The sequence below is a fragment of the Ranitomeya variabilis genome, chromosome 2, assembly GCF_051348905.1.
Source record: "Ranitomeya variabilis isolate aRanVar5 chromosome 2, aRanVar5.hap1, whole genome shotgun sequence".
NCBI lineage: Eukaryota > Metazoa > Chordata > Amphibia > Anura > Dendrobatidae > Ranitomeya > Ranitomeya variabilis.
The window spans coordinates 1,039,212,395-1,039,234,675 of record NC_135233.1 but is presented as its reverse complement, the minus strand read 5'-3'; the positions used below and the strand labels follow the sequence as shown (position 1 = coordinate 1,039,234,675).

Here is a 22,281-nt window from a genome sequence, read left to right as displayed (position 1 = left end):
TCCCAAAAAGCAAATCCAGCAAAATCTACGCTCCCAAAGCCAAATACCCCCCAAACTCCTCAATTCAGAGTCTTGTAGTGGAAGTTGTGAGACAAATTACGAGGTCCAAGTTCTCCTATTGCCCTCATATTGTGAAACTGAAAGTTTGGGTATACATCATTTAAGTTGGAAAAATTGAATTTTTTACTTTCACGACCCAAATGTTATAACATTCCTTGAATGATCTGCGAGTTCAAAATGCTCAACACACCCATAGGTGCTTTTATTTAGTGATGTAGATTCCAAAGTTGAGTCACTTTTGGAGTTTTTCTGCCATTTCAGCAGCTCAGGGGCTCAGCAAACGATACATGGCATCCACAATTGTCACAGCCGCTAAAAGCCTTATGCTGTGCCCATTTTTCCTGCTTCTAAAACATCAACTTCAAGAACTGGCTATAAACCCGCTTCCTCATATATCCCACTCCTTCCTTTACAGACTAGTCACATGAATTTTAGTAGGCGAAAAAAATGGATCACAACAGACAACATCCCACTGTCTTTAACGAGACAGGTTTTCTCATGTGTTTGTGGAGGTGGGGTAGTTGTATTTATATTTTTAGAAAAATTACAACTTTTTGTCACTTGTCTGAGTAGGTCAGAAAACAATGAGAAAGTCGCCCAAGAAAAGTTATGACCAAGATATTAAATGAATACAATGACAATAAGATGGATTTTAACACTGTAGACAGAAAACTTTATTCACAAACTTTGCTCCTTTTAGTTTCACACCGCCATTTACTTGTATGAAGGATCATCACTGGTAGAAAAATAATCTTACCACAACGTAGAAAACAGACTCTTTATTTACATTCACATTTGCTTGTACAACATTATCTTTGTATCAAACTTTCTTTTTCCTTTTTTTTTTCTTAGGCTTCCCTTTGGGGATCTGACGGCAAAGTTTTTCCTCCACCAAGCCGACTTCGTAATGGATGGCACTGGGTTCCACTCTCAAGACCATGGAAAAGAGAGATATGACAAAACGATAGCTGCTCGGGAATTGAGTCTCGTCATATAGTCTCCAGTGCCGACAAAACCTGACAGAAAACAAGAAATGAAGAAAAACAGGTTGAGAATAATTAGAAGTTCAGGTCACCCTGCACAGCTTGTCAACCACTATAATGTGTCATATCGAGGTCACCTACATACTAGGACAGAGCCACCAATCTCATTCACATATACTTTATATGGAGTCAACACTGAAATGGCAACATCAAGAACATTTTTAGAATTATGCAAATCACAGAATGAATAGACATGTTAATGATATGCAAATGATGAAAAACAACATACAGTAGCAAGCTTAGGCACCCCTGGTCAGAGTTACGGTTATTGTGAACAGTTAAGCAAGTTGAACATGAAATGATCTCTAAAAGCCTAATGTTAAAGATGACACATTTGTACTTTAAGCAAAAAAAAATAAAAAATTATATATTATATATATTTATTAATTGTTTACATTTTAAAATTACAAAAAGTAAAATGAGTCTATGCAAACGTTTGGGCACCCTTGTAGATTTGCATGCTCAGATAACTTTGACCAAGGTTTCAAATCTTTATTAGCCTGCTAGGTTTATGGCTTATTCATTATCATCATTAGGAAAAGCCAGGTGATGCAAATTTCCAAGCTTTACAAACACCCTGCCTCCTCTAACCTGGTGCCAAAAAACAGCAGCCATGGGTTCTTCTAAGCAGCTGCCTAGCACTCTGAAAATGAAAATGGTGGAAGCCCACAAAGCAGCAGAAGGCTATAAGAGTATAGCAAAGTGTTTGCCCTTTCCTCAGTTTGAAATGTAATTAAGAAATAGCAGTTAACAGGAACAGTGGAGGTCAATATAAGGTCTGGAAGACCAAGCAAAATTTCAGTGAGAGCTGCTCGTAGGATTGCTATTGAGGCAAATCAGAAACCCCTCTTCACTGCAAAAGACCTTCAGAAAGATTTAGCAGACTCTGGAGTTGTGGTACAGTGCTCTACTGTTCAGAGAAACCTGCACAAATATAATAGCTCCGTCTCACATAGCGAGATCGCTGCTGAGTCACAAGTTTTGTGACGCAACAGCGACCTCAGTAGCGATCTCGCTATGTGTGACACGTACCAGCGACCAGGCCCCTGCTGTGAGATCGCTGGTCGTGTCGGAATGGCCTGGACCTTTTTTTGGTCGTTGAGGTCCCGCTGACATCGCTGAATCGGTGTGTGTGACACGGATTCAGCGATGTCTTCACTGGTAACCAGGGTAAACATCAGGTTACTAAGCGCAGGGCCGCGCTTAGTAACCCGATGTTTACCCTGGTTACCATCGTAAATGTAAAAAAAAAAAAACACTACATACTCACCCTCTGATGTCCGTCAGGTCCCTTGCCGTCTGCTTCCCACACTGACTGAGATCCGGCCGTACAGTGAGAGCGCAGCACAGCGGTGAACGTCACCGCTGTGCTGATAGGGCCGGCGCTCAGTCAGTGCAGGAAGCGGACGCCGGGGGACGCGATGGTGAGTATGTAGTGTTTGTTTTTTTACATTTTACACTGGTAACCAGGGTAAACATCGGGTTACTAAGCGCGGCCCTGCGCTTAGCAACCCGATGTTTACCCTGGTTACCCGGGGACCTCGGCATCATTGGTCGCTGGAGAGCGGTCTGTGTGACAGCTCTCCAGCGACCAAACAGCGACAAAACAGCGACGCTGCAGCGATCAGCATCGTTGTCTGTATCGCTGCAGCGTCGCTATGTGTGACGGGGCCTTAACCTTCATGGAAAGGTCATCACAAAAAAACCTCTGTTGCATCCTCACAATAAAATTCTGTGTCAGAAGTATGAAAATGAACATCTAACCAAGCCCAATGCATTTAGGAAACAAATCCTGTGGACTGATGAAGTTAAAATAGAACTCTTTGGCCACAATGATCAAAGGTATGCGTGGAGAAAAAAGGGCTTATAATTTCAGGAAAAGAACATCTTGCCAACATTAAACATTGGGGGTGGGTCAATCGTGCTTTAGAGTTGGGTCACATGGAACATTTCACGCGAAGAGAAAAGAATGGATTAAATGAAATTCCAACATTCTTGATGCAAACATAACCCCATCTGTAAAAAAAAGTTGAAAAGAAGATGGCTTCTATAAATGGATAATAATCCTAAACACATGTCAAAATCCACAACAGACTACCTCAAAAGGTGCAAGCTGAAGGTTTTTCAATGGCCCTCACAGTCCCCTGATCTGACCATCATTGAAAATCTGTGGCTAGACCTCAAAATAGCAATGCATGCAAGACGACCCAGAAATCTCACAGAACTGGAAGCATTTTCCAAGGAAGAATGGATGAAAATCCGTCAAACCAGAATTGAAAGACTTTTCTGGCTACAAAAATCGTTTACAAGCTGTGCTACTAGCCACTAACCATGCAAGGTGCTCAAACTTTTAGGGTATGTGCACACGTTCTATCATTTAGAATGCATTCCGCAATTTTTGTGCACATGATGCGTTTTTTTCCGTGAAAAAAAAACGCATTGCGGTAAAAAAAAGCGGCATGTTCATTAATAGTGCGGATTTTTCGCGTTTTTCCCGCTATGTAATGCATTGGGAAAAACCGCGAAAAAAAACCGCGCAAAAACGCATGCGGATTTCTGTCCGGTTTTTGTCAGGAAATTTCTGCAATAAATCCTGACTTGTGCACATAGCCTTACATCAGCCATGTCTATGGAGGCCTCCCAATTCCTATCAACAGATGAGAACTGAGGAGTGAAGGATCTGGCACTTCAGATTTCCAACAGCCAATTCTTTTGGTGACCAGAAGATAAGCTGTTGCCAGACTCTAATAGAAGACACAGGATCACTCGGCAAAGCCAAGTGTTTGTGTATAAGGACTCGGGAGAGGTGACTGTCATCCCAAAGAATGGTTCCGCCCACACTTATTTAATGTTTACATTTTACCGGATCCATGATTATTTGGGTAGAAATCTTCAGTTTCTACTAACTGCAAACTGACGTGTATGGTTGCCCTCTGCCTGGAGAGGAGGCTCCTGGGGAGTGGGGACATGAGACACCCAGGAAAACAATAGCCTGGCTCCGGAGCGAAAGTCAGCCATACAATTCAACTGTCCTTCACCTTTATGTTACAGGCAAGGAACTCTGCGAGGGATATTTACTGACAAGGAGGCAATAGCAACCAAAGCAATCAGAGGCTTTCATCAGTCTATTCTACAGAAAGACAACAAAGGCCACTGTCAGGTATAAGCAGTAAATTACCGCATAACACTGTCCGAATGTCACACTGTAAATAAAAAAAAGTTATATACCAAGCTCCTGTGATGAGGAGACAGTGTTGTGCTTCTATGGTGGAGTCTCTGACACGACCACTCAAAATTCTGGAGAAAAATGGTGTTCTTTAGGGGTTGTCCTCTTATACAGGAGGGTACATATACATTATATGACGAAAGGATCAGGACATACATCTTTATCAGGTTTTTCCTTCAGTACCATTTCACCTGGTGCATTATATCAGCCTCTGCCTTTACTAACATGTGAGAGTGACCAGTGCGGTCCAGTAACAAGAACCACCGATGTACGAAGTCCGGTCATGACATTTCTTCATGCACAACAGGCAATCTCTGCATGTGTTGCAGCGGTCGAATAGCAGCGAGACATGCAGCCACGGGGACTCGAACATATTTTTCGCGCATGCAGAAGACACTCGGTTAGCACCCGAGCATGCTCAGATAACACCTTATCCAGGCACGTTCGCTCATCACTAAGGCTACGTTCACACTAGCGTTGTGCGCCGTTGCGTCGGCGACGCAACGCACAACGCATGCAAAAACGCACGCAAAAACGCTGCGTTTTGCGACGCATGCGTCGGTTTTTGCCGAAAATCGGACGCAAGAAAAATGCAACTTGTTGTGTTTTCTTGGTCCGACGCTTGCGGCAAAAAAGACGCATGTGTCGCACAACGCAACAAAAAAAACGCATGCGTCCCCCATGTTAAGTATAGGGGCGCATGACGCATGCGTCGCCGCTGCGTCGCCGACGCAAACCCGACGCACATTAGCTTAACGCTAATGTGAACGTAGCCTAATCTCTATGAGAAATCCAATGTGCAATCAGCAATATTATTATTATTATTATTTATTGTTATAGCGCCATTTATTCCATGGCGCTTTACATGTGCAATATCCAAACGCCTTTGTTCTGTACGCTCCGTCTTTTATCACTTCCTATAACCGGTTCAGAAACACAGCGAAGAAGCAGCGGTTACATGAACATGTGCACAGCAAGTCTATTTGACATTGCAGTGTAGGCCTTTTTTTTTATTTTTTTTTAGTGGTTTTTTTTCACATGGGGAAAAAATACCCAAGGCCATTGGAGACGGAAAAATACAAATCTTCATAATATAATGGTAAATATAACTGTATTGTGTACATTGTCACGTACATTGTCCTCCCTCCTCAGGCACTGCCGGTGAGATTTACATAGGAGAATACATAATTAACTCTTCAGAAACACAGAATTGTGCCATGCACGAAAACGTTTAGCTGAAGAATCAGAAAATATTTCTAGGAAATCGTCTACGATTCCAATATTAACAGAAAGTCGTCATCTGAACAGTAGTTTTAGCCAAGATGGAAAAGGTTTATTCAATACACAAATATTGATGATGTATCGTTACTTATTTGATTCGCTTACAGAGGTCCACCATATATCCCTCAGCACTTTACAGCCATCGCTGTCCCCACTGGGGCTCCCAGTCTACTTTCCCATCACACACTATTTACGAATGATGTCCCACGTGGCGCCCATACTTGATACTAAATAAATCGAGATGCTTTGAGCATTGCGATTCCATTTTTACATCATTTGCATATCATCGACGGGTCTATCCATCCTGTCATTTCTATAATTCCATGACTTTTCCTTCTTGGTGTTGCAACTTCAAGGTAGAGGAGAGACATATCCAAAGCCTTTCTTAGGGAGTTGTCTTAATGGGGTTTTCCAGTTGCGGAAACCCCTGTCCATCGGCTGCAAGTTGATTTAACAAAACAAACCTGACTTCACTCACCCTCCCCAGGTCCGGCGCAAAGTCTCCGCCACAGCTCCAGGCGTCTATTGTCTGCAGCAGTGACATCACTTCAGCCAATAACGGCGCCACAGTTGATGGCGCGAACCGCTTACGGATTGGCTGCAGCGCTGTTGGAAGTGATATCAGCTCTACAAATAATATCAAACACTGCGAGCAGCGGTGGTGACTCAGCACCGAACCCAGGGAGGGTAAGTAAAGCACTTTTTTTTTTTGTAATACAAACCTCAGCTAGGGACAGGGATTTTCCAAAACCAGTGAACCTCTTTAAGATTACAAGCAAAGATCTGTGACTCGGCTGAAGGAATGAAGATTGGAAGGAGCTGGCAGAGCAGTGGTGGCACCGTACACAAGACTTGATCCTTGCAGGCATCAGCTTTCACCAAGAGCTCGAAGGTTTTTGCTCATGCAGAAGAATTTCCCTGCACACAAAGCTGCTGTAACCGTACACTGTGTTTACACGTCTCCAACCACCGCTGTCACGGTAGATGTGTAATGACACACAAAGGAAAAAAAAACATGGGAAAAGAAAAGCCAGTCACTATTAATAAGCCGGTGCGCAGATTTGGCGTGGGCTGGCGGGTTACGTCTGCATGTAACTGATGAGTAACGGCTGCGGTGAGCAGGATTTCAGCCATCAATGCCGGTAAATAAAAAGGAAGGCATTGCATCAGGGACCTGTTGGTTCAAGGATAGGTTGTGATCTTCACTTTCAGTTTGGATAGACTTTGGTTCTTGACTTAAAGGGGTTGTCCTCTACTAGACAACTGCTTATTAATGGCTGCATAAATTAAATGCTCCGCTCTCAGCCCTGTGTCCAAGGCTGGTGTCCTACTGCGACCATCTGCAGCGCCATCTGATCGGTTGCAGGCTTCACATATACCGCCAAGGGGGATGAATGACTGTAGCACTCAGTATGTCGTTGCCAGGCTTAGAACGTTGTGGCCATACTGATTGTTGTTTTATCTTTTCCAGTTTTCCGCTGTCCGGCACATACAGATTAAGCAGACGGTTGTGCACTTGGCTGTAAATGTGGTTAATGAGCCGACCCATTTAAAGGGTTATTATCAAGTTCTTTAATTGGTAAAATTTGAATGTGCTAAAAATAAAAAATAAAAAAGCAAGCAACCTAGCAATTTACTTCTTACTGAAAATCATCTATGTTCTCAACAAATAAGGGATTTTTACATCTATAGTTTATTATATAGGTTTCATAGGAAAGCAGGGCAGCGCTTACAAGCGCTTTCCAAAACAGCTCGTAGGCACTGGTCTGAAGTAGACCAGATCGCTGGATCCGGCCAGCTTTGGTTCCCTTGCACTTCTCTCGGACAGCGCTTAGTTTGGGCTAGTGGGACAACCATGCCGCGGGTCTGAACCACCAATAGTACACCATCAGCAGGAGGAAAAAATCGGGAGGCAGGGGAGCAGTGCGCTCCTTAATCTCAGTGTTGAGACATCTCCTTCAACAAACTGTAAAACAAGTGGGACATCTTGTACCTGTGAAGGTCTGGAGGGGAAGAACATCACACAAATTATCTATGCACTTTGATGACCTCTCTGAAGAATTAAGACAAACAGGTAAAGCTAGATATTGCTGCAATAATAACACCCTACGGATATGCTGTCATGAACTTCTAAGGGCGGGATGTATGGTAAAGCCACCGCACTTCAATAACACCGATATGTCCAAAATATACAATAACTATAATGTGGAGGAGTGGAGGGTCTTTGGTGGTGGCCGAACGCTTATGTATAACGATTCCAGAGGTTACAGGCACAGTATTCCCCAATTCCAAAAAATGAAAGGTATGTAAAACCAGAATTTTTTTTTTTATTAGAATACTTTTTGCATATCCATGCACACTGAACAGGATTTGAAGAGAATTATATTCGGCCTTTGGCATCTGGTCTATGTGCAATTGCCCCAAGAAAAGGGTAGGTTGACACCGAGTCAGCCAGGAAGATTTTGCCTGGAATTCTCCTGAAAAAAAAAGTGCTAACGAAAAATAAAGCTAAAAAGAATGAACACGCTGTGCCTCTGTTCCATTTTTGTAACTTCTTTCAGGCTTCCAAAGCGACAAAGTGGTTAAAAGAAAAAAAAAAAAAATTCTTGCACTTTCCACTTGGAAACTGCTCACTATTAATACATACAATTAAAAAAAAAAAATTAAAAACAAAAACCAAAGCCGCACTGTGCCTGCTGCAAAGACGTCAGGAAATAGGTAAAAAATAATAAAAAAAATATATATGCTTCAGGGAAAACATCGCAAGCGTTTTTCTGAAATGTCTAAAAAAAAAAAAAGAGACACTTCGCCCTGCCGTCTTGTCCTTACGATCCCAGACACCGCCGCGGTCCTGGAGGGCAATGTTCACACACAGATTTTTGTAGGCATTCAAAACAATGAGATTTTTAAGCATAAGCCAGGTCATGAGACGCTTCTTTTTTTGGATGGGGCGCTTTATTTTCCCTTCCCCGGCTGGCAGATTTTCCATGTCTTGCCCTTTAGTTCTTAACTGCTCCTTCCATACCGTTCTTTCCTGTCGATGTAACCGTAAGAGGGCTTGTTTGATGCAGCACAAGTTGTAGTTTTCAGTGACAATTTATTTTGCCACGTACTGGAAAACGGGGAAAAAATTCAAAGTGTTGTGAAATTGCGGAAAAAAAACAAAACACCAAACAATTCCACAATGTTTTTTTTTCCGATTTTACGACATCCCTTGTGCAGTAAAAATGACCTGACAACGTGATTCTCTAAGTCGGTACTGAGGAAAGCAGCTGAAGATCGAGGGCAGCAAACCGTCTATGGGAAACACTTAAGTTAATAAGAGAAGTGCATATTTGGTGTAGCAACTCAGCCATAAAGTGGAGACCCCATAAAGTTACAGAGCGGGGTCACCAAGTGCTGAGGAGCAGAGAGCAGAATAGTCAGCACCGCTCTGCTGACTCTGCAGAGTCCAGAACCTCCTCTGGTGCATTGCGTTAATGTGTGCACGCTAACGGACAGCGTTGCACGGCGAAAATGTCGCAATTAACGCCGTGCAACGGGTCCGTTAGCGTGCCCATTGACAGCAATGTAAATTTCTCCTGCAGCGCATCACTAGCGCGTGCCTTTTTCGGCTCGCGCTAGTGATGCGCCGTTCTTCTGTGACGCGCCTCGGACGCTGCTTGCAGCGTCCGCGGCGCGCCCGAGGTCCGTTCCCCGCTCTCGCAGATCGGGGATCTGCGAGAGTGGGGACGTTAACGCGACCCCAAACACGGCCCCTAAATAAACATTGCGTTAACGCAATCCGCTAGCGCTAGCGCTAAACGGATTGCCCTAACGCAATGTGAACCTACATCAGAACAAACACTCCACCCCCGCCGGGAGCTTCATGGGTGAGCAGCTGGATGCAGCCTTACATCACCAAGCACAATGCTGAGCGTCAGATGGAGTAGTGTAAAGCCGCCACTACTAGACTCTAGAGCAGAGGAACCATGTTCTGTGCACTGACGGATCACATTGCCCTATCTGTGTCTGATGGATGAGTCTGGGTTTGATGAATGCCAGGAGAATGTAACCGGCCCTTACTTCCAGTGAGCAGAAATCTTGATGCTTCAGCATAACAACACATTGTGGACAATTGTAGCTACCAACTTTGTGGGAACAGCTTGGGGAAGGTCCTTTTCTGTTCCCCATGACTGTCTCGTGAACAAGATCCAAAAATACATGGTTGGGGGAATTTGGTGTAGAAGAATATGACCGGCCACACAGATGGCTGACCTCAACCCCAACCAATAACTATGGGATGAACTAGAACTAAATTTGTGAGCCTGGGTTCTCCCCCACAGCAATGTCTGAGCCCACAAATGCTCTTCTAGATGAAAGGGCACAAAATTCCCACAGATACTGCTAAAATCTTGGATAAAGGTCTCCCAAAAAGAGTGCACACTGTTATAACTCCATATTAGTGTCTATGTTTTTAGAATAAGAGGTCACTAAAAATCCTGTAGGGTAATACATGTCAATATAGTGTATGTTAAAAACATTGGTTGAGCCTAGGCTGGTTTAGACCAGACCTACACCGAGGAGAGGTTTTGTAAAGGTAAAACTGAATTTGCATATCCAGCACTATTTTGTAAATTCACGCTCACATATACTTTTTTTTTTTTTCTTCAAAAAAGAGGTCATGAATTTTTCAGGAAAATCATAATGATCCCTCGGTTATCAGGCCAGAAGTTCTGGTTTAAGCTGCATTTCCAGTTATCCGGTTCACTCTCTGCATTATAAAGTAAAATCTATTTAACCAAGTGTAGAAGAAAACGTGTCCCGAGATAAACTTTATGGTTCAGTCGTCTAAACTTGTCCGGTCAGACTAGTCTTCGCCAAAAAAATTTATACGCTGTTAGAGGCTCCTAAAAGTCAAAAACCTGATTGGGCGCATCAACCCCAAGCTCCAATCTTACCGTCCTGGGATTGGGCTACATATTCACTTTTGAGTTCCACCAGGATTTATAAAAAAATTCAGGAAAACCAAACTACAAATGTCAGCCCAGGAGAGAATAACAAAATAATGAAATGACCGCTAAAACCAATGACCAACCCTGTAAGGAAAAGGCTATTGGGAAAAAAATATCTGGATATCCAAATTTCTAGGCTAGAGACTGTAACCCAAACCAGCAGGCGGTTCTAGATCAGGACTTTAAATTGAATCCATATTTTTTGTACTGCCCAAGGTGCTTCATGGGGCTGCCTCATGAAGATGGCTCCCTATCCCAATACCACCATACTGGTCAATGGATGTTCAACATGGTCCCGCATGGCAAAGAGCGCTCTGAGGATTTGAAAAAATGAATTGTTGCTCCACATAAAACAGAAACTGGGGGCAGGGCAGTATTCCAATATGATAACGACCCCAAACACCTCCAAGACCACTACTGCCTTGTTACAGAAACTGAGGGTAAAGGTGCTGGACTGGCCAAGCATGTCTCCAGACCTGAACCATACTGAGTATCTGTGGGGCATCCTCAAGCGGAAGGTGGAGGAGCGCAAGGTCTCCAACATCCACCAGATCCGTGATGTCGTTATGGGAGAGGATTCCAGTGGCCGCCTGTGAAGCTCTAATGATCTCCATGCCCAAGAGAGTTAAGGTAATGACTGAAAATAATGGTGGCCACACAAAATATTCACATTTTGGGCACAATTTGGCCATTTTCACTTAGGGGTGTATTCACTTTTGTGGTCAGAGGCTTAGACATTAATGGCTGTGTGCTGAGTTATTAGAGGCCACCAAATTTACACTGTTATACAAGCTGTGCACTGACTACTGTACATTGTATCCGTGTCATATCTTCAGTGTCGCCCCATGAAAAAATAAAATAATTACAAAAATGTAAAGGGGTGTATTTACTCTTGTGATATACTGTATAAATATACTAGATGGTAGCCCGATTCTAACACATCGGGTATTCTAGAATATGTATGTAGTTTATTTATGAAGATTTCAGAATAATGCAATGAATACACAGGATTCGGACGGCCGAGCACGACCAATTAGCGAAGCGTGGTTCAAATCCAGCGCCCATTCGCGGCCGGTCTGCATCTGTCGCTGATTGTTCGCGGCCGGGCGGGACCAATCAGTGAAGCCAGGGCCGGCTCCAGGTTTTTGAGGGCCCGGGGCGAAAGAGTCTCACAGCCCACGTAGCATATAACACAGCCCACGTAGTATATAGCACAGCAACGTAGTACATAGCACAGCCCACGTAGTACATAGCACAGCCCACGTAGTATATTGCACAGCCCACGTAGTATATTGCACAGCCACGTAGTATATAGCACAGCCCAGGCAGTATATAACACAGCCCACGTAGTATATAGCACAGCCCACGCAGTATATAACAGCCCATGCAGTATATAACACAGCCCACGCAGTATATAACACAGCCCACGTAGTATATAACACAGCCATGTAGTATATTGCACAGCCACGTAGTATATAGCACAGCCCACATAGTATATAGCACAGCGACGTAGTATATAACACAGCCCACGCAGTATATAGCAATGTGGGCACCATATCCCTGTTAAAAAAAAGAATTAAAATAAAAAATAGTTATATACTCACCTTCCGGCGGCAGCTGGATCCTGCCCAGGCCTTTAGCGATGCTCCTCGCGACGCTCCGTTCCCAGTAATGCCTTGCTGCAATAACCCGTGATGATACCCGTGACTGCTACGTCATCTGGGGTCATTGCCGCAATGGATTCTGCCGCGGACGCCGGAAGGTGAGAATATAATGATTTTTTTATTATTATTATTTTTAACATTATATGTTTTTACTATTGATGCTGCATAGGCAGCATCAATACAAAAAAGTTGGTCACTCTTACAGGGTTAATGGCAGCGTTAACGGACTGCTAAAGCACTATGTGGGCGCTGACTGGAGGGGAGTAGGGAGGGGCCAATTCACGGCCAGACTGTGTCTGTCGCTGATCAGTGACGCGGGATTTCCGTGACAGACAAACAGACGGAAGTGGACCTTAGACAATTATATTATTATATGTATGTATGTATGTATGTATGTATATAGATAGATAGATAGATAGATAGATAGATAGATAGATAGATAGATATACTATATAATTGTCTAAGGGTCACTTCCGTCGTTCTGTCACGTATATTCATTGGTCGCGGCCTCTGTCTGTCATGGAATCCAAGTCGCTGATTGGTATCGCCAGCTGCCTGTCATGGCTGCCGTGACCAATCAGCGATGGCCACAGTCCGATTAGTCCCTCCCTACTCCCCTGCAGTCAGTGCCCGGCGCCCGCTCCATACTCCCCGCAGTCACCGCTCACACAGGGTTAATGCCAGTGGTAACGGACTGCATTATGCCGCGGGTAACTCACTTTACCGCCGCTATTAACCCTGTGTCACCAAGTTTTTACTATTGATGCTGCCTATGCAGCGTCAATAGTAAAAACATCTAATGTTAAAAATAATACAAAAAAATAAAAGATCATTATATACTCACCTTCCGCCGCCATTCCCGCTCCTCGCGACGCTCCGGTGACCGCTCCATGCAAGCGGCAGGTTCCGGTGGCAAGGATGGTATGCGAGAAGGACCTGCCATGACGTCACGGTCATGTGACTGCGACGTCATCACAGGTCCTGCGCTCATACCAACCCTGGGACCGGAAGCTGCCGCGTGCACCGCACACAGGGCCAGGACTTCAAAGGGCCTTCGGAAGGGGAGTATATGTTTATTTTTTATTTTAAGTCTGTATACTACGTGGCTCTGTGCTGTATACTCCGTCGCTGTGCAATATACTACGTGGCTGGGCAATATACTACGTCGCTGTGCAATATACTACGTGGCTGGGCAATATACTACGTGTCTGGGCAATATACTACGTGGCTGGGCAATATACTACGTGGCTGGGCAATATACTACGAGGCTGGGTAATATACTACGTGGCTGGGCAATATACTACGTGGCTGGGCAATATACTACCTGGCTGGGCAATATACTACGTGACTGGGCAATATACTACGTGGCTGGGCAATATACTACGTGGCTGGGCAATATACTACGTGGCTGGGCAATATACTACGAGGCTGGGCAATATACTACGTGGCTGGGCAACATACTACGTGGCTGGGCAACATACTACGTGGCTGGGCAACATACTACGTGGCTGGGCAACATACTACGTGGCTGGGCAATATACTACGTGGCTGGGCAACATACTACGTGGCTGGGCAACATACTACGTGGCTGGGCAACATACTACGTGGCTGGGCAACATACTACGTGGCTGGGCAACATACTACGTGGCTGGGCAACATACTACGTGGCTGGGCAATATACTACGTGGCTGGGCAACATACTACGTGGCTGGGCAACATACTACGTGGCTGGGCAACATACTACGTGGCTGGGCAACATACTACGTGGCTGGGCAACATACTACGTGGCTGGGCAATATACTACGTGACTGGGCAATATACTATGTGGACATGCATATTCTAGAATACCCGATGCGTTAGAATTGGGCCACCATCTAGTATATATATATATATATATATATATATATATATATATATATATATATATATATATATATATATATATATATATACATACACACAGTACGGACCAAAAGTTTGGACACACCTTTTCATTTAAAGATTTTTCTGTATTTTCATGACTATGAAAGTTGTAAATTCACACTGAAGGCATCAAAACTATGAATTAACACATGTGGAATTATATACTTAACAGAAAAATGTGAAACAACTGAAAATATGTCTCATATTCTAGGTTCTTCAAAGTAGCCACCTTTTGCTTTGATGACTGCTTTGCACACTCTTGGCATTCTCTTGATGAGCTTCAAGAGGTAGTAACCGGAAATGGTCTTCCAACAATCTTGAAGGAGTTCACAGAGATGCTCATCACTTGTTGGCCCTTTTGCCATCACTCTGCAGTCCGGCTCAACGCAAACCATCTCGATTGGGTTCAGGTCTGGTGACTGTGGAGGCCAGGTCATCTGGCGTAGCACCCAATCACTCTCCTTCTTGGTCAAAAAGCCCTTACACAGCCTGGAGGTGTGTTTGGGGTCATTGTCCTGTGGAAAAATAAATGATGGTCCAACTAAGCGCAAACCGGATGGAATAGCATGCCGCTGCAAGATGCTGTGGTAGCCATGCTGGTTCAGTATGCCTTCAATTTTGAATAACCCCAACAGTGTCACCAGCAAAGCACCCCCACACCTCCTCCTCCATGCTTCACGGTGGGAACCAGGCATGTAGAGTCCATCTGTTCACGTTTTCTGCGTCGCACAAAGACACGGTGGTTGGAACCAAAGATCTCAAATTTGGACTCATCAGACCAAAGCACAGATGTCCACTGGTCTAATGTCCGTTCCTTGTGTTCTTTAGCCCAAACAAGTCTCTTCTGCTTGTTGCCTGTCCTTAGCAGTAGTTTCCTAGCAGCTATTTTACCATGAAGGCCTGCTGCACAAAGTCTCCTCTTAACAGTTGTTGTAGAGATGTGTCTGCTGCTTTAACTCTGTGTAGCATTGACCTGGTCTCTAATCTGAGCTGCTGTTAACCTGCGATTTCTGATGCTGGTGACTCGGATAAACTTATCCCCAGAAGCAGAGGTGACTCTTGGTCTTCCTTTCCTGGGGCGGTCCTCATGTGAGCCAGTTTCTTTGTAGCGCTTGATGGTTTTTGTAACTGCCCTTGGGGACACTTTCAAAGTTTTTCCAATTTTTTGGACTGACTGACCTTCATTTATTAAAGTAATAATGGCCACTCGTTTTTCTTTACTTAGAATTTGTATTATGGCAAGAAAAAAGCAGCTAACAGTCTATTCAGTAGGACTGTCAGCTGTGTATCCACCAGACTTCTGCTCAACACGACTGATGGTCCCAACCCCATTTATAAGGCAAGAAATCCCACTTATTAAACCTGACAGGGCACACCTGTGAAGTGAAAACCATTCCCGGTGACTACCTCGTGAAGCTCATCAAGAGAATGCCAAGAGTGTGCAAAGCAGTCATCAAAGCAAAAGGTGGCTACTTTGAAGAACCTAGAATATAAGACATATTTTCAGTTATGTCACACTTTTTTGTTAAGTATATAATTACACGTGTTAATTCATAGTTTTGATGCCTCCAGTGTGAATTTACAACTTTCATAGTCATGAAAATACAGAAAAATCTTTAAATGAGGTGTGTCCAAACTTTTGGTCTGTACTGTATATATATATATATATATATACATATATATAATTGTCAAAGGTCCACTTCCGTCTGTTTGTCTGTCACGGAAGTCCCGCGTCACTGATCAGCGACAGGCACAGTCCGGCCGTGAATTGGCCCCTCCCTACTCCCCTCAGCGCCCACTTAGCGTTTTAGCAGTCCGTTAACTTAGGCTTCTTTCACACTAGCGTCGGGCTCGGCCCGTCGCCGTGCGTCGGGCCGAGGTCCCCGACGCTAGCGTTGTCTCCGCCGCACAACGGGGGCAGCGGATGTATTTTTCCAGCGCATCCGCTGCCCCATTGTGAGGTGCGGGGAAGTGTGGGGAGGGAAGTTTTTTGCTCCCGACGGTCCGCCACAGCACGGCGCAACCGTCGCACGACGGTTGCGACGGGTGTCATTGCGTCGCAAATGCGTCGCTAATGTTAGTCAATGCAGAAAAAACGCATCCTGCAAGCACTTTTGCAGGATGCGTTTTTTCGGCAAAACGACGCATTTGCGACGTAATGCAGTTAACGCTAGTGTGAAAGTAGCCTTAGCAGTCCGTTGAATTTACAATTTTCATAGTCATGAAAATACAGAAAAATCTTTAAATGAGAAGGTGTGTCCAAACTCTTGGCCTGTACTATATACCTCTATCTATCTATCTATACACACACATATATATACACCCATACATATACATACATATATATATAAAATTTTTCTTCCTTTACAACTTTTTATCTTGCTGATTACGGTTAGTGATGAACGAATATACTCATTACTCGAGATTTCCTGAGCATGCTCGGGGGTCCTCCGAGCAGGGCCGGCGTCAGCGGACGGCAGGGTCGGGCAGATGCCGGGGCCCCCTGACTTCTGGGGGCCCCCCGGCCCCCAGGATCCGACGGCAATTTTTTTTTATTTTTTTTTTCTTACTTGGGACTGGCCGCCGACTCGCCGATCCAGAGACAGAGGGGACGGAGGAGACGGAGTCCCCGCTGAAAGCCCCGCCCAGCCATATGTTGCCCGGCCCCTCCACGCGGAACGTCCTTCAGCCGTTGCTTGCTGGACCCGGAAGCGAGCCACTGCTGCACCCCGGCGGAATTCCGGACGCAGAACCCGCCGGCTCGCAGGACACAGGTGGCTCTGTCTGTGTCACAGTCACAGAGCCACCGGCTCCAGACCACGGCCGTCGGCCGTCCACTTGCCCATCTCGATCTCCCCATCTCCCCTCGTATCGGCAGGTTCACCGCCGCTGGCCCGCTGCACACCACTGTCACCACACCTGCCCGCCAGAACCAGCAGACAGCAGCCAGTAAGTACTCAATTAACGTCCACTATGTATATACATATGTGTTACTGTGTATATATCATATGTATTTGTATATATGTGTGAGTGTGTGCAGTCATTATACAGTATGGAGCATCATGTGCGGTCATTATACAATATGGAGCATCATGTGCAGTCATTATACAGTATGGAGCATCATGTGCAGCCAGTATACAGTATGGAGCATCATGTGCGGTCATTATACAGTATGGAGCATCATGTGCGGTCATTATACAATATGGAGCATCATGTGCGGTCATTATACAGTATGGAGCATCATGTGCGGTCATTATACAATATGGAGCATCATGTGCGGTCATTATACAGTATGGAGCATCATGTGCGGTCATTATACAGTATGGCGCATCATGTGCGGCCATTATACAGTATGCATGCGGTCATTATACAGTATGGAGCGTCATGTGTGTTCATTATACAGTATGGAGCGTCATGTGTGGCCATTATACAGTATGGGGCATCATGTGTGGTCATTATACAGTATGGAGCACTGTGTGGCCATATTTTTTTGTTTATAACTATTGTATATGAAACAGTGTGATCAGCAGTGCTAAATGGGTGTGCTTGGGACGTGGATATGGGTGTGACTAATTATGAATGGGTGTGGTCAGAGGCGTGGCCTAAAATTTGCCGCGGCGCGCGAAGCGCGCCGCAAACTTTGTCCCTCTTTCCCATCTTCAAAAGTTGGGAGGTATGTATAAGGGGCTGACTTATATAAAGCCCCTCTGCTGTATGGTTTTATAGAATTTACAATAGCTATCATTCATGTAAGAAGTGAATTCTGGCATTGTACTATACCTATATTTCTCTGCTGTATCTGTGCATCATGAATTGTGGTGTGTGTTAAAGGGGGGGGCCACTGAGACTTTTTCGCCCGGGGCCCTCAAAAACCTGGAGCCGGCCCTGCCTCCGAGTATTTTTTAGTGCTCGGAGATTTAGTTTTCATCGCCGCAGCGTGCTCGGGAAATCTCGAGTAACGAGTATATTCACTCATCACTAATTACGGTAACTTATTTTATCATCATTTCACAGATCAGACTTTTATGGACGCGGTATTATCAAAAGTTATTTTGGGAGTGATTCAAACTTTTATATATGTTTTTTTTTTTTTTTTTTTAAAAACACATTTTTATACACTTTCAACACTTTTATATTTTTACAGTATACAGCAAAAATGCCGACCTCCTATGAAGCCTTAGCTACGAGCTGGGGTTCATGGGAATACAAGGTTGGCGTCTGGCTGTCACGTTAAGCCATCGGCACCCCGTAATCGCTAACAATGAAAGGCCTTTGTCAAACAGCAGCGATCGGAGCTTGCTCAGGTCGCTGTTATTAATAGGAGGAGCTGGCTGTATAGCACAGCTGGCATGCCGGGTATAGAGAGGTCATACAACCACATCCGACATAAGATGCAATAGAGGGTAGAGGACAAGGGTGATGAACGGAAGGGCTCCAAATCCTTAGTCTCCCTTCTTGTGTCACCATCTCAGTAAGTTTTGTAACAAAATGCCTGCGTGAACCTCAAACGCTGGAAATTAATTAAAAAAGAAAAAAAAAAATGGCACAACTAACTGCGACAGTATATGGCAATCAGCAAACAATTAACAAAAGCCCCATCTTTGTTCTTGCATCAATATACAGAATACATTGCCCCTCCGCTCTGATCGCTGGCGCCATAATCCAACTACACCTGACACTGAGGTTACCTGCAAATCCAGCAGGAATAGGCGTAAAAAGTCTGTTGGAGGGACAGGAAATGAAAACAAGTGCTAAACCTGAACACAACACCTTTTGTTAGCGGGAAAAAAAGGAGCCTTGTATATATTCTAAGCATAAATGACACGGAGCAGACAAAAAAAGATCTGGAATACTGATCTACTTTTTCATTTTCCTTATTTGTCTTGGCGACCATCGGCGGCTGAGGCTTTTGTTTATTCTTCATAACTGAGCTACCCGTTTGCATAGCACAAACTTTGCCTTTGTATTAAGGAAAAAAAAATAAAAAAAAATCATCCATGGCTTGTCCTGAAGATGGAAATGAATCTGCAGCCTTGTAACAGTGTCTGGGCCTCCATTGTGACGCGCAGCACTGAGACCTCCGCATTCTCGGTTTAATCCCGCAATTCAATGCCGTTCTCAGATAGGGCTCAAATTGTAATGTAACCCATACACAGGGGCGTTACGTGTCAAGAAGGGAGAAAATGATGCCCCAGAAAGAAGCGGGTCTGGATTACAATGCAAAACCTACGTCCCCCCTCACGCAGGAGCCTGAGAACCGCAGCGACGTGTGAATATCTTCATTTACTTAGGGAATTGATGCATTAAATCGAGACAATGGCAGCGGGCAGACTCATTCCCGGTAATGATACGTTGTGCATGTCACCAGATAATGGCAGAGACCAATGTAACACAAGAGGGGGCTGCTGAGAACAATCCTATCAGCAATCATGTCACTGCCTCTCGTGGCGTTATTCAGGTACAGGATTGCTAGAGTCTAACCGTCCATGCTGGAAGAGGAAGCAGGAAGAACAGTGGGTACCCCGGGTGGTAGGCAAATGTATATATGTATGGTCCATAAGGGATTGAATGTATGCAATATTGTAACTGAAGAAATCTGGAACTTTTTAATGGATAAATAAAAGGTATATTTTACTCCACCATTGGACTGATCGCTGGAGAAACAAAAAGTTTTTTCTTTACATGTGTGTATATATATATATATATATATATATATATATATATATATATATATATTTATATTATTTTGTTTTTTTTAAACTGTTCAGCTTTACCAATGTGGTAGTCAACCATATTAAGACAACCTATCCTGTGGCAGAAGAGTATTGCTCCATGCATTCTGCATTGAGCCAGTCTCAGGTGCTGCAGCCCAGTGAATAGGAGAAGAGCTGCAGTACCCAGGAAAGGCCACAAGAGGCGCTGTACTGTGTGCACATCGGGCCAATGCAAACAGCGTATCTGTGTGGGGTGCCAGGTGACTGATCCCCACCGACCGCATATTGAGGATTTATCACAAGCATAGGCCTTCAATATCCAAGTAGTGGACGACCTCTTTAACTCTTAATATTCGCTATAATGACATATATACAAATTCATCAGCAAATGCTACAGTTCCTCGAAGCCCATTAATGCGATAGCTCAATTAAAGGAGTCGTCCAAGATTATAGTAGTCTGTTTTTTTTTCCTTTCCAGAAATGGCACTCTTCTAAAACTCTTAAAAGGTTGTTCCAAAGAGGGCACCTTACTCCCTATTCACAGGATAAGGGGTGACTTGTTAATCACTGGGACTCCCAAGGATCCTGAGATTGTGAGAACGGAGCGGAGGTGCACATGCATGGCCTCCACCACATTCATTGAAAATGCTTTTTTTTTCCGGCAGTCCCATAGACCATGAGTAGAGTGGAAGCCTGGCGTCCCCATGCATGTGCACCTGCTCCTTTCAGGATTGGGTGTAGAGCCTTGTTCTTTGGGTTCGAAAGCCCTAATCTTAAGATCCCCAGGGGTCTCAGTGGTTGGACCCCTTATCCCATGGAAAGGGGATAACATGTCTTTTTGGGAATAACCATATGAACCCCCATACCTAATGTTCCTGCACTTTATACAATTCATTTTTTCTTCTCGTGGGTACCAATGCCAACCAACTGCCCTCACATTGTTTCTCCTCCGGGGCAATGCACCGCTCACAACCATTACCAGGTATTCGCTCTGTGACGGTCTTACCGGCTTTTGCATTTTTTCACGGTGTTCAACCAGTAATTCTTCTTCAGGCTGAGGAGCAGTTTCTTGCCTTCTTGCACAATTCCCTCCAGGCTGTGGCCATGAAAACAGATCTTGCCTGTGTTCTGCTCTTCCCAGTTAAACAAGAAACTTGACGGGCCGCGATTCCCAGCATCAGGTGCAGCACCCGCCAGCTTGCTAAACTGACTCTGCAGGTTCTTTGCTATCCCTGTGTGGAGACACAGACAAAAGATGCCATTCATTAGTGCCCGGCCTCATTATTACAGATATCCAGGATCTTGTTTTGCCCGGGTGACAGTTATCGCTTATGTTCCAGATGGAAGGTCAGGATGTGTGAAGAATTATCTGCAAACCAAAAATCAAACACTGGAACCGCAGTGAGGCACAAAACGAGTCTTCCTGTATCAACAAATACAGGCATTATTGGTACCGGAACTAGCAAATAGGCGCAGCTCATAAAAACTCAACACGGCACAAATCCGTCAAAAGTTTTCTGGTATTCTATAAATAAATCTTAAGCTGATCGGTCACCAGACTTCACAGTAAAAGCTGCATACATTATTAAATTGGTCTCTTAGTCCTGATGATACTGGTGTAGATACTTTGAAAATCCATAATAAAATTTCTGGAACTAAAATGAGCATTTTGTGAATCCTGCTAAAGAAACTTTCAAAAAGGATCGTGACATTGATTTTTTTTTTTTTTGCCTCAGACTGCAAATCTATATGCCCCAAAAGAAGCTGCTAGGGTTTGCTGGGAATTGTAGTTGGAGATCAGTAACCTAGAACATTCCAAGTTCCCAAAGTTCATCTCTTTGTGGCCAAGACCAAGGAAACATTCTTGAAACGGGGATGAGCTGCAGCACTAGACTCAGCCCTGCGCCATTTATCTGCAGCAGGGCCCAGGACCTATTTGGCATAACTCCTGGCGTATATATTAAGACGTTAGGCAGGGGCTACTCACGATGAATACAGTGAGATACGTTGGGAGAGTCTCCCGATGAGACGCTTCAGATGTAGCATGATGTGAACGCAGTAATATCTGTCTATTCTGATGATTAGTTATTAGTATACAATAAATACAACAACAACATAAACTGTTTTTCTTTGGGGGCGTGTACTTCTTCTCCCTGTATGATGCTGACCAATCAAACGCAGGCAGCAAAACAGCGGAAAAAGAACACGCCTCCACAATAGCTTAGGGTTGTCAGTGTATGAGATGTAATGACTGAGCTCTGATTTCCTAGTCTAACATCCTGCATGATTAGAAAGTGCTGGAGGATTAGAGCACATATGACTCACTCCTTTCAGATAAGATCCCTTTGTGGAAAGGAGCAGCACAGCTGAGTTTAG

At 44.3% G+C, this 22,281-nt stretch overlaps 1 protein-coding gene across 1 annotated transcript in view; it reads right to left on the bottom strand.

Moving 5' to 3' along the window:
* Positions 1–824: 824 nt before the first annotated feature.
* Positions 825–22,281, bottom strand: part of TAF1B (TATA-box binding protein associated factor, RNA polymerase I subunit B) — a 128,401-nt gene continuing 106,944 nt past the window's right edge. The window contains exons 14-15 of the mRNA XM_077291418.1: positions 20,912–21,137; positions 825–1,076 (exon numbers count right to left, since the gene is read on the bottom strand). Of these exons, the coding sequence (XP_077147533.1) occupies positions 881–1,076; positions 20,912–21,137 (422 nt within the window). The 3' untranslated portion in view covers positions 825–880. The remainder of the gene's footprint in view (positions 1,077–20,911; positions 21,138–22,281) is intronic.